Source organism: Squalius cephalus, assembly GCF_949319135.1.
Source record: "Squalius cephalus genome assembly, chromosome: 12".
Lineage (NCBI taxonomy): Eukaryota > Metazoa > Chordata > Actinopteri > Cypriniformes > Leuciscidae > Squalius > Squalius cephalus.
This window is the reverse complement of record NC_137133.1, coordinates 7,478,875-7,492,419: the sequence shown is the minus strand read 5'-3', so window position 1 is coordinate 7,492,419 and position 13,545 is coordinate 7,478,875. Positions and strand designations below refer to the sequence as shown.

Here is a 13,545-nt window from a genome sequence, read left to right as displayed (position 1 = left end):
TCCGCTTCCTTTGGTATAGAAACAACGACCCTACCTCCGACATCGTGGACTACAGAATGCGAGTTCACCTTTTTGGGAACAGTCCCTCGCCTGTCGTTGCAGTGTATGGTCTGCTACGGGCAGCTAAGGAAGCAGAAGCCGACTATGGCAGTGATGCAAGAAGATTCATCGACCGCGAGTTCTACGTTGACGACGCTTTAAAGTCCTTCGGCACAGAGGAAGAGGCCATCAGCGTCCTCGGGCGAGCACAGAAGATGCTTGCAGCTTCTAACCTCAGGCTGCACAAAATTGCTTCAAATCGACTGGCAGTCATCGAAGCATTTCCAACCGAAGATCGCACCAAGGACGTCAACAACCTAGATCTCTTTGTTGATGATCTGCCCATTCAACGTAGCCTTGGACTGTTCTGGAACATGCGCACAGACACCTTCATGTTTCAAATCAAAGATGATCAGAAGCCATTCACTCGCAGAGGGGTTCTCTCAACCGTGAACAGCCTCTACGATCCTCTAGGGTTCCTTGCACCCATCACGGTTCATGGAAGACTGATACTCAGGGAACTCACCACGCAATCAGAGGACTGGGACTCACCTCTTCCCAAAGACATGGAGATTGAGTGGACTAGATGGAAACAGTCACTCCAAGACCTAGAGGGGCTCCAGATACCACGCCCTTATATGTCCTTCTCCATCGCAGGTGCGCTAAGAAGAGAGCTCTGTGTCTTTGCAGACGCATCAGTCAAGGCCATAGCAGCCGTTGCCTACATCAAGGTGACAAGCCACCAAGAACAGACTGAGATTGGCTTTGTCTTCGGGAAGGCAAAGTTGGCCCCCAAACCTGGCTTAACTATCCCTAGACTTGAGCTCTGTGCGGCTGTACTCGCCATTGAGATCGCCGAGATGGTAGTCACAGAGATGGACACAACATTCGACAACATCACCTACTACACAGATAGCAAGGTTGTATTAGGGTACATCCAGAACCAGTCAAGGAGATTCTATGTCTACGTACACAATCCAGCGAATTGATCAAACGAATCCATCAATCACCTTGTTCCGGTCAGTGGAAGTACGTCCCAACGCACCTCAACCCAGCTGACATTGGGTCAAGAACTGTGACACCAGCTTTGCTTAGCAGCACAACTTGGCTCAAAGGACCAGCCTTTCTCCATGATGCATCTTCGCATTCACCTGAGCTTCAAGAGACTTATAACCTTATTGACCCTGACACTGACTCTGAAGTGCGTCCTCAGGTGGTGACAAGTCTCACACATGTTACCAGAGATGTGGTGCACCCACAACGCTTTGAACGCTTCTCCAAGTTCAGCAATCTCATCACGGCCATAGCGCACCTCATCCACGTGGCTCGTTCCTTTGCCCACTCCACCCAGAATGAATGTCAGGGCTGGCACATCTGTCACTCTACAGAGGAAGAGTTGCTAAGGGCCAAAGTGTGCATTGTGAAGAGTGTCCAGAATGAGTGCTATGCAGAGGAACTTAAGTGTATCAACTCAGGATCCAACATCCCATCTTCCAGCAGCCTGTGGAAATTGAACCCCATCATGGACCAAGATCAACTTCTTAGAGTGGGAGGTCGGATTGGACAGTCAGATCTGAGCACGGACGAGACTCACCCCATCATCATTCCTGGCCGACATCATCTCGCAACCCTGCTTGTGTCTCACTATCATGAAGCAGTGAAACACCAAGGAAGACATCTGACCGAAGGTGCCATTCGAGCGGCGGGGTTCTGGCTGGTAGGAGCTAAACGCTGCATCAGCAGTCTGCTTCACAGATGTATCACTTGTAGAAGGCTGAGGGGAAAGACCGAACATCAGCAGATGGCAGCTCTGCCAGCAGAACAGCTACAAGTAGCACCTCCTTTCACCTACGTAGGTGTCGACGTCTTTGGACCATAGGACATTGTCTCATGCCGCACAAGAGGAGGAGTCTCCAACTCTATACGATGGGCTGTGATGTTCTCATGCATGTGCTCAAGGGCAGTTCACATCGAGTTAATTGAAGCAATGAGTACCAGCAGCTTTATCAATGCCTTGAGGAGGTTCTTTGCAGTCAGGGGCCCTGCAAAGCAGATTCGCTCTGACTGCGGAACTAACTTCGTCGGCGCCTTTCGTGAGCTGGAGATGGACAAGACTAATCCAGGCTTCAACAGTGTGGAAGAGTACCTGGACACACAGAGCTGCACCTGGGTATTCAACCCGCCCCACGCATCTCATATGGGTGGCACGTGGGAACGCATGATTGGCATTGCCCGCCGTATTTTGGACTGCATGCTGCTTGAGCAGAGGAGGTCTCACCTTACACATGAAGTTCTGACAACACTTATGGCCGAGGTAGCTGCAATCATGAATGCTAGACCGCTCATCCCAGTATCATCGGATCCGGAATCGCCTGTCATCCTCACCCCAGCAATGCTCCTGACTCTCAAGACAGGCTCTACTCCTCCTCCTCCGTCAGGAAGCTTTGAGGAAGCGGATATCATCAGAGAGGAGTGGAAGCGGGTTCAGGGCCTAGCAGACATGTTTTGGAACAGGTGGAAACATGAATACCTCAAAACATTGCAGCTTTGGCACAAATGGCAAGGAAAAAGGCAGAACCTCCAGGAAGGAGACATAGTTCTCTTGAAAGACAACCAGGCAAAGAGAAATCAATGGCCTACGGGCATCATCACAAAAACCTTTCCAGGAGAAGATGGATTGGTCCGGAAGGTTCAAGTGGAAGTCGTCAAGGATGGAACCAGAAAGACTTTTTCTCGGCCCATTAAAGAAGTGGTTCTGCTTCTCTCTCCAAAGACTGATTCTGTTAATTAATGTGGGCTCTTTAAAGACCCCAAGCGGGGAGTGACATGCCGCTTGAAAATGTGTTGGTTTCAGCAGTTCAGTGTGGTTTGTTTATCTTGTAACCATAGTAACATAGTACTAGTGCATGTTGGGAAACAGGAAGTAAAATTGCCATGCGGTTATCAGCTACAGGAATGTGTGAGCTCTATCAGTCGTTTCTGAGTCGATCGCTTTTCCTTCTCCCTTTTTGCTAAGGCAACGTCTGTAAGTATTTCTCATCGTGTAATATTTGGTTACTGCTTACTTTTAATTTTGTAAGATTATTGAGACGGCTAAATTAGTCTTGTTTATTGCTGCTGGTTGTTTTTACTAGCTTGATTGTGTTAATCATATAGGCTACACTGCTATGTTAGCTAAATGGTGCTACTTACACTGTTACTGAGTATTTGGGTTTGATTAATAATATAGACATCTCATTGTACTGTATTGCAGTTTCACAAAATTCCCAGTAAACTTCATGGAAATGAATCAACTGTGTCCTGGAGTTTTTAAGCTGAGATGCTGCGTCATATCATTACGCCTGCTGCACCCATGGTACAGCAGCAAAGTTTCTTGATTATTACGCAGGAATGAGATTATAGTTCATAGCCATATCAGCCTAGAAAATCGCAACTTTACATTTTCCGTCGGTCTTAGTACACAACGTAACTATAGAAGAGTCAAGTTTTAAATAGGAAAAATATCCAAACTCTTTGGTCATTTTTTTGAGAGAGATGCTAATGGTCTTGTCCGATTCAATGATCTATGCTAGGCTATGCTAAAAGTGGTACCGCCAGACCCGGAGATCGGCTGAATGGATTCGAAAACGGTAAAACTCAACTGTTTAACTCTGGGGGAGTTGTAAAATGAGCCTATTTAAAAAAAAAGTGGAGTATCCCTTTAAATTTGCACCAGGCTGTAAAAAAAAATTTCTGCTGTAAAGTTGGGCATTTTAACATATGGGATTGACTCGCTTTTGCAGCCTGTCTCTAGTGGCCAGTCGATGAATTGCAGTTTAAGTCTCTTCCGTTGGTTTCAATAGAGAAACAGGAAGGTTGCCGCTTGGTTCTAACTCTATAGCGGTTTGCCTGAGCATACAATCAAATGTCTTTCCCTACTAATTTTTGCATCTGTCTATGTGTGCATTTCAGTTTTTTTGAGCGGCTGTGTACGCGCAGTGCTTTATCATGAAAACATTATGAATGGCGGCAATGCCGACGTATATAGCAGATTGCGCAAGCAGCACAATACCCTCTCATGAGAACAGCGGCACAGCTGGTGAATATCATAGCAAGGCAATGAACGCCGGCAACACTGACCTATATAGTAATTAGAGTAAACAACACCATACACCTTATAAAAGCAGTGGTACAGCCGGGGATTGATCATAAAAAGCAACTGAATGGCAGCAGCATCAGCATTCATAATGGGAATGTAAGCAACACTACAGGTCCTAATCGATACAACGGCACAGTTGATGTATACGATATGAAGTCACTGAGTGGTGGGAGTGCTGGCCGGTTAGTATAGACAGCACTACAATACATTACTGAAAACAGTGGCTTAGTGTTTATACAGTAATGCGTCATGATCCCATGGAGGCTGAGGCTGTTTGTATACGACAGCTCATGTCCGCCCGGGAGCTCGATGGATCCCATACAGGCGTTGCAAATCTTTTTGAGTTCTAGCTGAAACGCTGAATAGGGAACGGTGAAGAAGCGTCATCCACTTGAATCAATGACTTGACGGCGAAAAAGAAAGGCTTCTGACTTGCGTTGTGTGGAGGAGAATGATTCTAAGGAGATGTCATTCTGCACCATCTTACATAGGGAGTGATCCCACCCCTGATTCGTGCTCTTGAGGCCATTGCAATGCAACAGCGTTGTTCCAATCAGGCTTCAGTATTTCTTGGAGAAATGTGTTTCCCTATAGCGTCAGTTCTGACGCAATGTTGAGAGACCAATATTGAAAGGGAACACCACAAACGTACAGGAATACTGCAGAGTTACACAAAGCTCTATAATATGACAGGTTACATCAATGTTAACTAATTTACAAAACAAATGTACAATACCTACACTGTGTACAGTACATCTTCATGATATTAAAGCAGAATAAGAAAACATCACATAATATTTCATTGTGTTTACAACAGATTAAAGGCCAGAAATATCCACTTATAGTCACATTATAAAAAGCCTTAAAGTGCAAGTAAATTTGGTTATGCAAATAAAATTACATATTGCTAGAAATCCAGCCCTTCATATACTGCCTTTGCTTGTGTGCTAGTTCTGACTTTTTAAACTGTATGTATCCTATTTACATTTTAATATTATTCTATTTACATGTACAAACATGTATTGAGAATTCTGTACAAATAAAGTAATTATGCTAAATGGTGTCTATTTTCAGGTCTCAAGTTTTTAAATCTGTGATTACCCCATGTCTGTAACAAAAGAATTCAAATCAGCAAGTTCTGTAAACAATTCAGATTGGTGTGACGTTCATCACAGGATATCCTCAAATGATTCTCATTCATAACTCAAAAACTTGATTAGTCTCCCTGGTAGAGGAAGAGATTTGATTCGCCTCAGTCTGGTGATTCCCATTCGCTGACGAATCTTGAGTCTGCACAGATGCATCAGTGTGCAAGGAAGAACTGAAATAGAGAGGTTTCAGTTTTTCATTTTTAGTTCCAATTATTTGAAAAATGTATTTAATTGCACATCAATAATTTTAGATTCTGCAAATGAAGAAATTAGAAAGACTTTCTTACCTGATTTTTCTTTAATATGGGCCCATTCTTTGTAGCTGTCTAGGTACTCAGTTATTCTAGAGCAGAGTTTAACATGACCCACATAGTCAAGAAACATGTTTATCATGGGTCCCGCCAATTCGCTGACTGAGGGAGGAGAGATTATCTCACAAAACTGTAAAAAAATTAAAATAAAATTTATTTGATTTTACAGAAAATAGTAAAATTATACAATTGAATATAGAGTGTAATAAATATAATAATACGATTAAATTCTATATTTTATTTTATATTTTATTTTATAAAATATAATGAAACAATTATATAAACTTACAGACAGTTTTATTCTAAATGTTTTAAAAATGTGTAAAACATTTTTTTTTTTTTTTTTAAAAACAGTGAAATCATCTGCACCTGTACACAGTAATCTGATGGTTCGTCATTCAAACAATATACTCTTTCATGTCCATTCCGTCTTAGTTTTATGGGGGGATGAGGATTACTGCCATATTTACAATTAAAACATGATAGTGCATCGCAGCCATTGTCCAGTAGATACTTCATCATCAACATGTGCCTCATACAGAAAGCCAAAACCGCTGGGAAGTTGGTGGGATGAGTTGGCAGTAGGGCATTGACATTAGCACCATGCTGTACCAGTAAGGCCACCATTTCCATACTTCCCTTCCTCACAGCCACTAGCAGGGTGTTGAAAATGTCCAGGTTGGGGTTAGCACCTGCTTCTAACAGCATAGTAGCTGCCTCAATGTTCATGTTTGCCACAGCCGAGTACAGAGCCGTGCTGCGACGATCTTCATGCATTTTTGACCAGTCATCTGACAGCGTGGCATTGACGTCATATCCTCCCTCAATCAACGTTTCTAGAACATCATCTCTGTTACTTTCTGCAGCAAGATGAAGAGGACTGATGCCGGAGTATTTCACTTTGGCCATGTTAGTTCTTGAGATTAGTATGGCAACAATGCTGAGGAAGATGAGAAAGAGAGGTATTTATTTCTTCATGAATAAAATTCTTCAAGGTCATTTTCAATATAATCAATAACTGAGATGCCAGTTAAGTTTGTATGAAATGAGCATGAGTCTATGGCGTGATAGGAGAGACACGGAAGTAGAGCCAGTTACTGATGAGTGGACTTTTATATTGCTGCGGACAATGGTGAGTGAGGATACTATAGAGTGCAGTTGGGTTCCAGAAGTAAAAAATCCCATTTATTTTCTCCATATAGGGGACTTTAGATTTTTAATGAAGAATTATACATTTTGAAAGACAGACCTACTATGAGCTCCAAGGCTATTAATCAATGGTATATTTGTTAAAGTCATCAGTTCACATTATTTCAACTTATTTTTGTCAAACAGCCATGTTCAGCAGTGGAATTCCTGGTGAAAAACTACATTGATTGAACATTGAACATAGCATGATTCTGCAAAGAAAGCTCCACCAATCAGATTTGGAGCTTTCAATCAGAACCAATCAAATTTACGTAATCTCAAGAGCTATGTGTAATAAAGAAAAATATGGGATCTACTTATATAGTGTAGTAGGCTTACTAACCTCTCATGACCATTCTTTGCTGCAATATGAATAGGAAGTAATCCAGCTTTGTTGGCTTTGTTAACATCAGCTCTTTTCTTCAAGAGGATCTCAACAACTTCATCATGGCCATTCTTAGAAGCCTCAAACAATGCAGTTGCATGATCATTTGCCTGGGTATTAATATTACCTCCTAAAGAACAGGTAACTTGGTTAATGCTACTAGATTAAAGTAAGTAATAGATTTTATCTCTTGTCTTACCTTACAAAAATTCTTACCTTTACAAATTAGGAAGTTAAGCACGTCGACAGCATCACACTGAGCAGCTGTAAACAGGCTGTCAATGCCATAAACATTTTTGGCCCACAGCTTTGCCCCTGCTTGTACCAATATCTTACAAATCTCTAACTTCTTGTTCCTCACTGCTTCATGTAGTGGAGTACCACCTTGAATACAGGTTTTGGTTGGTGAAGCTCCAAATCTCAAAAGAAGCTCCACAATCTCTTCATTAGGTCTCTCACATGCTGTAAAAAAAATCAACAGTGATGGTTCATACCTCTTTCTGGTCATTTGTGCAGTTGTTGAGAGATATCATGCTAAACATATGTTTACCTTTGTGCAGTGGTGTCTCCCACTGGTTATCTGCAATGTTAGGATCAGCTCCTTGCTCTAAGAGGTGCAATACACAAGAAACATGTTTGCGACCCACTGCCAGAATGAGCGGTGTCTGTCTTGTGTTTGTTTGTTTGTTGATTGTATCTGGTCTGGCTGTGGGAGAGATGGGATACAACTGTGATTTTGAAGAATGCGATTCTGGACTGGACATGAATCCGAATTGATTCATTCATCACCTTTGAGCAAAATCTTGAGGCACTCGATATGGCCATAGTATGCAGACTCATGAAGCGGTATCCAGCCGTCTAGATTGGGTTCATTGATATTTTTAGATTTGGAATTAATGATTTCTTGTACAGCCATTGCATCTCCTCTCCAAATGGCTGAGAGAAAAGGGTCTATATCACTGAAAGAACAAATAAGAGAATCTTAAGAATAGGACTGTTATCTCAATGGATGAGATTAATCCATGAGCATGATATTGCTATTATCACTATTGACCTATTTTTGTAAGTTACAACGTTGCGCCAGTAGGTGGCAACAAGTGAGTCATTCATTCAAACAATTAGTTCAAAAACAATGATTAATTCATGAAGGAAACAATACAGTGTGCCATTCATTTAAGCATTTTGGAAAAGCAATGATGAACAAATTAATGGGAAATATTGTGTCTGAAATGTAAGTTACTCAATATTAACCTGCTAATTGAACTGTTGTACAAAAGCAGCATTGCACTTGAAATTGTGCTGTTGGTCTTAATATCAGTAATAGGTCGCTGCTAATCGGAACAACAGCACACACACAAATTGAATGAGATCTTTCCTGCCACTCACTTCACATTCTCCACAGTGACCTGCAGGTGTCCATTGTGCCTTGTCCAGGCAATCACCTTGTCTTTGTCCTTACTGAAGAAACGATCTTGTGTACGCATACTCTCACTGAAAGGAGGGCAGCAATAAAGTTTCATTATAGAGACGTAAGAGTGATTTTTTGTATGTGATTGTTTACTTGAAGCATAGTTGTGCATAACAAGATGAAAAATAAAATAAAAAATCACCTGGGTGGGTTTGCTGAGTTAGGGTGAAATTGTGGTTGTTGTGTAGGGACAGCTGGCTCTGTGTGGGCATACAGTTGTCGATTCTGCCGTGGAGTTAAATTTGTATCGGCTAGACTTCGTTCAATAGCTATCTGTAGCAGCTGTTCTTCAGACAAGTGTGCATACGCACTGTAGTCCTCTAGGTCTTCATTTATTGTCCTTGGAACAGCCATGGCTGCTGCCATTTTGCACCTGTGATAGTAAAATGCTCAGAAATTTTAACCCCGAAAAACATTCAAATATTGTAGGCCTAGTTCTAATCAATCAAACTGTCAAGACAAATTAGCTTAAAAATACCAGGTTAATAAAAAAATAAAAACCTTAAATCTTTGGTTTCATAAGTCCTAACATCAACATTATAATTCATTACTATAATCATTAAGAAGTCCACCTACCTTTCTGCAGAATATCAACAATTATTAATGTGTGCATGTGGTTCTCCTCCTTCTTCTGTACGGCAGTTGCTGCTGCTTGCTTTATGAAGAGTCTGATTTTACGTCATGATGTAAACAAAACTGAAAATCTTATAAATATATCTGCCTGGCTTGCATGTGATTCATTATATCATATCTGGCCTAGATGTGACATGATCTTCTTTGCTTATGGGCCAAGAAACGGGAAGAGCAGAAGAACTATTGGACTGGTTTACTTTGATTTGAAACTGGTAAAATCACCTTTTCCCTGAACTAGGAAATAACATTTAACCACAAATTGAATAAATTTGCTATAAATCAAACTTTGCAGCACTGGACTTCATTCAGTAGCCTAGTTAAATGTGCAAAAACAGGAATATAATATGACTGATTATATATAAATGTGTTTCCTGCTTATGTGAAATAATGGCTGTTTTTATTTGTACACTGTATTTGAAAATTATACTCTATAATAAACTGTGCTGTAAAGATTTACATTGTGTCCTATGATGACCACTATACAGCTTTCTACATGCATTAATTACAAATGTACTGTCACATTTCTTCATGCGTAGATATCAGTATGTGCTCTATGCTTGAGTGACCCTATTTTCAGAGACAGCTGTCTCTGAATGCTTGAATGTGCAGGAAACCTCTCTGTGACTTTGTAAACAGCTCAGATGGACACTCACCTCCTGTTCTATTACATGACTCATGCGTTTTAATCTGTAGTGGTGTGGCAATGAAGGTATCAGCTTCAAAACAGTGCAAGTAATGAAATCTCAAGGTAGATATAATGCTTATAAACCATATTTCTGATCATCTTTTGACCCAAACATGCAGTTCTGTCTATATATTGGTGGAATTCAAAATTATTGATGTTAAGCCATTACTTAAGGCAGCAAGAATAGTCTGCATGTATGCAACTGCTTTTCACTGTATTATGTCTCAAAGTTTTATCCTTTAACTCACTAGACCTGTGAGGTTAACACATTCAGTATTTGTTTACTGTGTAACCTTGTACTCCAGTTATATCAGATCAAATGCACATGATTATCTTTGCTTAATGTTATGAACAGCAGCTACGCTAATTATTTTCCATTTGCTTTTCTTTTTTATCTCAGGATGCCCATCCCGAGGTAACTAGAGTGTACGTCAGCTCCAGTTTGGATCCAGCCTCTTACGAAAACTTCAGATGACCCAACACCTGTGAAGAGACGCCGCCAACTCTTGCGAGGACTTTAGATGACGCAAACTCTGAATCAACATGCACCAATGCTAAATTTTCCTTATTTGTAATCATAATGTCCACAACTCGTAATAATTCCTTCAAAGAGCTCATTGTTTCTGCCTTAAATTATACTAGCTAACTGCGTGATTTGTATAGGCCAATACATTTCTGAAATTACAGCCACCTCTTGTAACATATCACTCTAAATTGTAATGTAGACACATGCATTTTCTTTAAAGCTGCTTTGAAACGATATGTATTGTGAAAAGCGCATTATTATTAATTCAATAATTAATTTATTCGTTCAAAATAGGATGACTATTTTGAATTTATAAATGATTGAAATAAACGTATTCACTCTAAAAAATGCTGGGTTGTTTCAACCCATGGTTTGGTCAAATATGGACAAACCCAATCGTTTGGTTTAAAAATGAAATTTAAAAATTTCAACCAACGTTTGGATTTGTCCATATTTGACCCAAACATGGGTTGAAACAACATTGTACAGTACATTGGCACCACCATGTGGTTAAAATATGTCTAACATCCAAATCTTTACCTGTAAGATTAAAGTGATAGTTCACACAAAATGCTGTCATCATTTACACACCCTCATGTTGTTCAAAACCTGTATGAGTTTCTTTCTTCTTCTGTTCAAAAATGTTGGTAACCAGCATAGACAGTATATAAACTGGACACAGCGACCCCATTTGATTCAACGGAGACAAGTGAAGTCAATTAGAAGCACTTACTTCCTGATGGTCGAGCGTACTGCGCAGACTCAAACTGAGCTTGACAACGTAGATGTGACGTGAGCAACCCGTCTGTCTTCTTCCGAAATCTCAATCATTCCCTTCCGAATCTTGCAGAGATGGAGAGCGTGAGTAGGAGGTGTCCATGAGCTAGGAGCAGGATTAACTTTTGCTAAGTATTCTGATTAATTACTTTGTCATTTTGCCTCCACGTCCCCCCGATTGCGCGCAAGCTTCTCCTCCTGTCCATACGGTAATTTCTCAACTGTGCGACAGAGAGTCGCGTGGTTATGACGCAATCGTTAGCCTATTTTTTACAAAAACTGCTTCTGGCCATAACCTAAGATACAAGGTAATGGAGCCTTTTATACATTTTCGTGTTTCTTTAGAAATAAATAATGGATAAATGGAGTCTTTAAACGCCTCAGATGTAAAGTTATTCGCTGTCAAAGTGACGCCAAAATGAATGGGAGTCAATGGGATGCTAACAGCAGGTGATGGTCTGCTAGCCAATAGCGGCGCCCGTGGAAACGTCAAAATAATATGAAACCCTGCCCCCCTGGTAACCAGACAGTTGACGGTTCAAATGTCTGGTTACCAACATTCTTCAAAATATCTTCTTTTGTGTTCAACAGATTTAAAGAAACTCATATAGGTGTGGAACAACATGAGGGTGAGTAAATGATGACAGAATTTTTATTTTTTGGGTGAACTATACCTTTAAATATACCTCTAAAATTATACCTTTATTTAAAAAAATAACTAGCAGTACAAATCATTACAGAACTCCTCGTATAATAAGCAAGCTTTTTCATATAACTAAACTAAACTAAATATTGGATTTATTGAAGTCAAAAATATATTTAAAAAGACAAAATCAACCTGAGAGAATCAACCGACTAAAGTAATTCAGGTAGAAATAGCTCCTTAACAACAACTCCACATTTACACTATTTACAATATAGGTTATGCAGTAAAATAATGTTTGCCATGCATTTTTCATTTACAATAACATTTTATTAATCTTGGATGAATAATTCGAGTCACTGATTATCAGTGAGGACCTTCCTTTGCTAGACGTAAGAGAAGCCCAGACATATCGTGAAGTCATGACTGGACATTTAGTTTGATATATTCAGAGAGACATTCAGATATCTGAGACAGCACATGTTGAGAGGATTATGTACAGTTGACTTGTCAGTCTAGCAGTGATATGAGAAACTTAGGTCAGGGGGAGGATGCCTGGATTCTTTGGGATCCCAGAGGTAGGGAGACTTACCCTTTCCAGCTGGCCTGATATGACCTGTTATCCAAGAGGGATATTAAGTATAGTGAAGATCACTGGAGGTCAAAGTAACATTTATTTCCTTCACATTTACTTGTAGCAACATGTGCTTATAAATAGATCTGTTAAAGGCCCCCTGTGGTGAAAATCAAGTTTTTAAAGTACTTTACATGTCTATAGTGTTTTTTATATACTTTAAGACAAACCATGTGCAAATTCATAAGTCAACGCCATTGCTGAGTATTTTCTCCTTAAAACTGCAATGAACTACAGACAGTCTCAAAAACAATCGCTGTTGTTTTTGATGTCACAAATTACCTTGGAACTCATGCCAACGTGCCGGTGGGCTTTGGAATATCATTAACTGCGAAGCAGGGGAAGACCCCATGGTTATATATTTTTGTTTGTATGAAAAATCGGGTACAGTTAGCAACTGAATTTGTATATGATGTATATTACGACGTTATGAGGAACTCTATGCCTTTCTCCACTGATGTTCTGAGTTGTTCAAATCGTTTCTAAGATGCAGATTTTTAGAAGACAGCTGTCTGACTATGAGATGACGAACAGAAACATGGTTTGTAACACATTATTAGCTGTTTGATAATGTAGCTAAGAAAAAGGCTAATCATATTAATTATTAGAAATACCAATGTGTTTCCACCACCGTTTGTTGACGAGTGGATCTCTGAGCTGGAGTGAATGAGTGGAGGCGGGGCTAATTTGCATATTAATAAATCTGCATTTACAAAAGGAAGCAAGGGTGTAGAGTTACATTAAAGCTATTTTAAGGCATGAATCATTTTTAACGTTTAAATATGTAATTTTGGTGATCAAAGATGAGGATAAAATTATTGACTACAGGGAGACTTTAAAGGGTAAATAAACCCCTGGTCAGAGCCTGACTCCACCAACTGGCAATATTTGAAAAATGCTGGAAAAGTGGGCAGAGCCCAGTGGAGTTTAGTTACCCTTTAAATAACCAGACTCCGGCATGAGTTCT

General features: G+C 40.2%; 1 protein-coding gene across 1 annotated transcript; it reads right to left on the bottom strand.

The window, feature by feature from the left end:
* Nucleotides 1–4,844: 4,844 nt before the first annotated feature.
* On the bottom strand, nt 4,845–12,671 carry asb2a.2 (ankyrin repeat and SOCS box containing 2a, tandem duplicate 2). Its single transcript, XM_079887320.1, has 10 exons — nt 9,257–12,671; nt 8,823–9,053; nt 8,599–8,703; nt 8,002–8,171; nt 7,763–7,918; nt 7,429–7,674; nt 7,171–7,342; nt 6,009–6,579; nt 5,616–5,769; nt 4,845–5,498 (listed from the first exon to the last, which is right to left on the bottom strand). Exons 2-10 carry the CDS (start codon nt 9,044–9,046, stop codon nt 5,371–5,373), a joined length of 1,926 nt encoding a protein of 641 aa, XP_079743446.1. The 5' UTR covers nt 9,047–9,053; nt 9,257–12,671; the 3' UTR covers nt 4,845–5,370.
* Between the last annotated feature and the right edge of the window lie 874 nt (nt 12,672–13,545).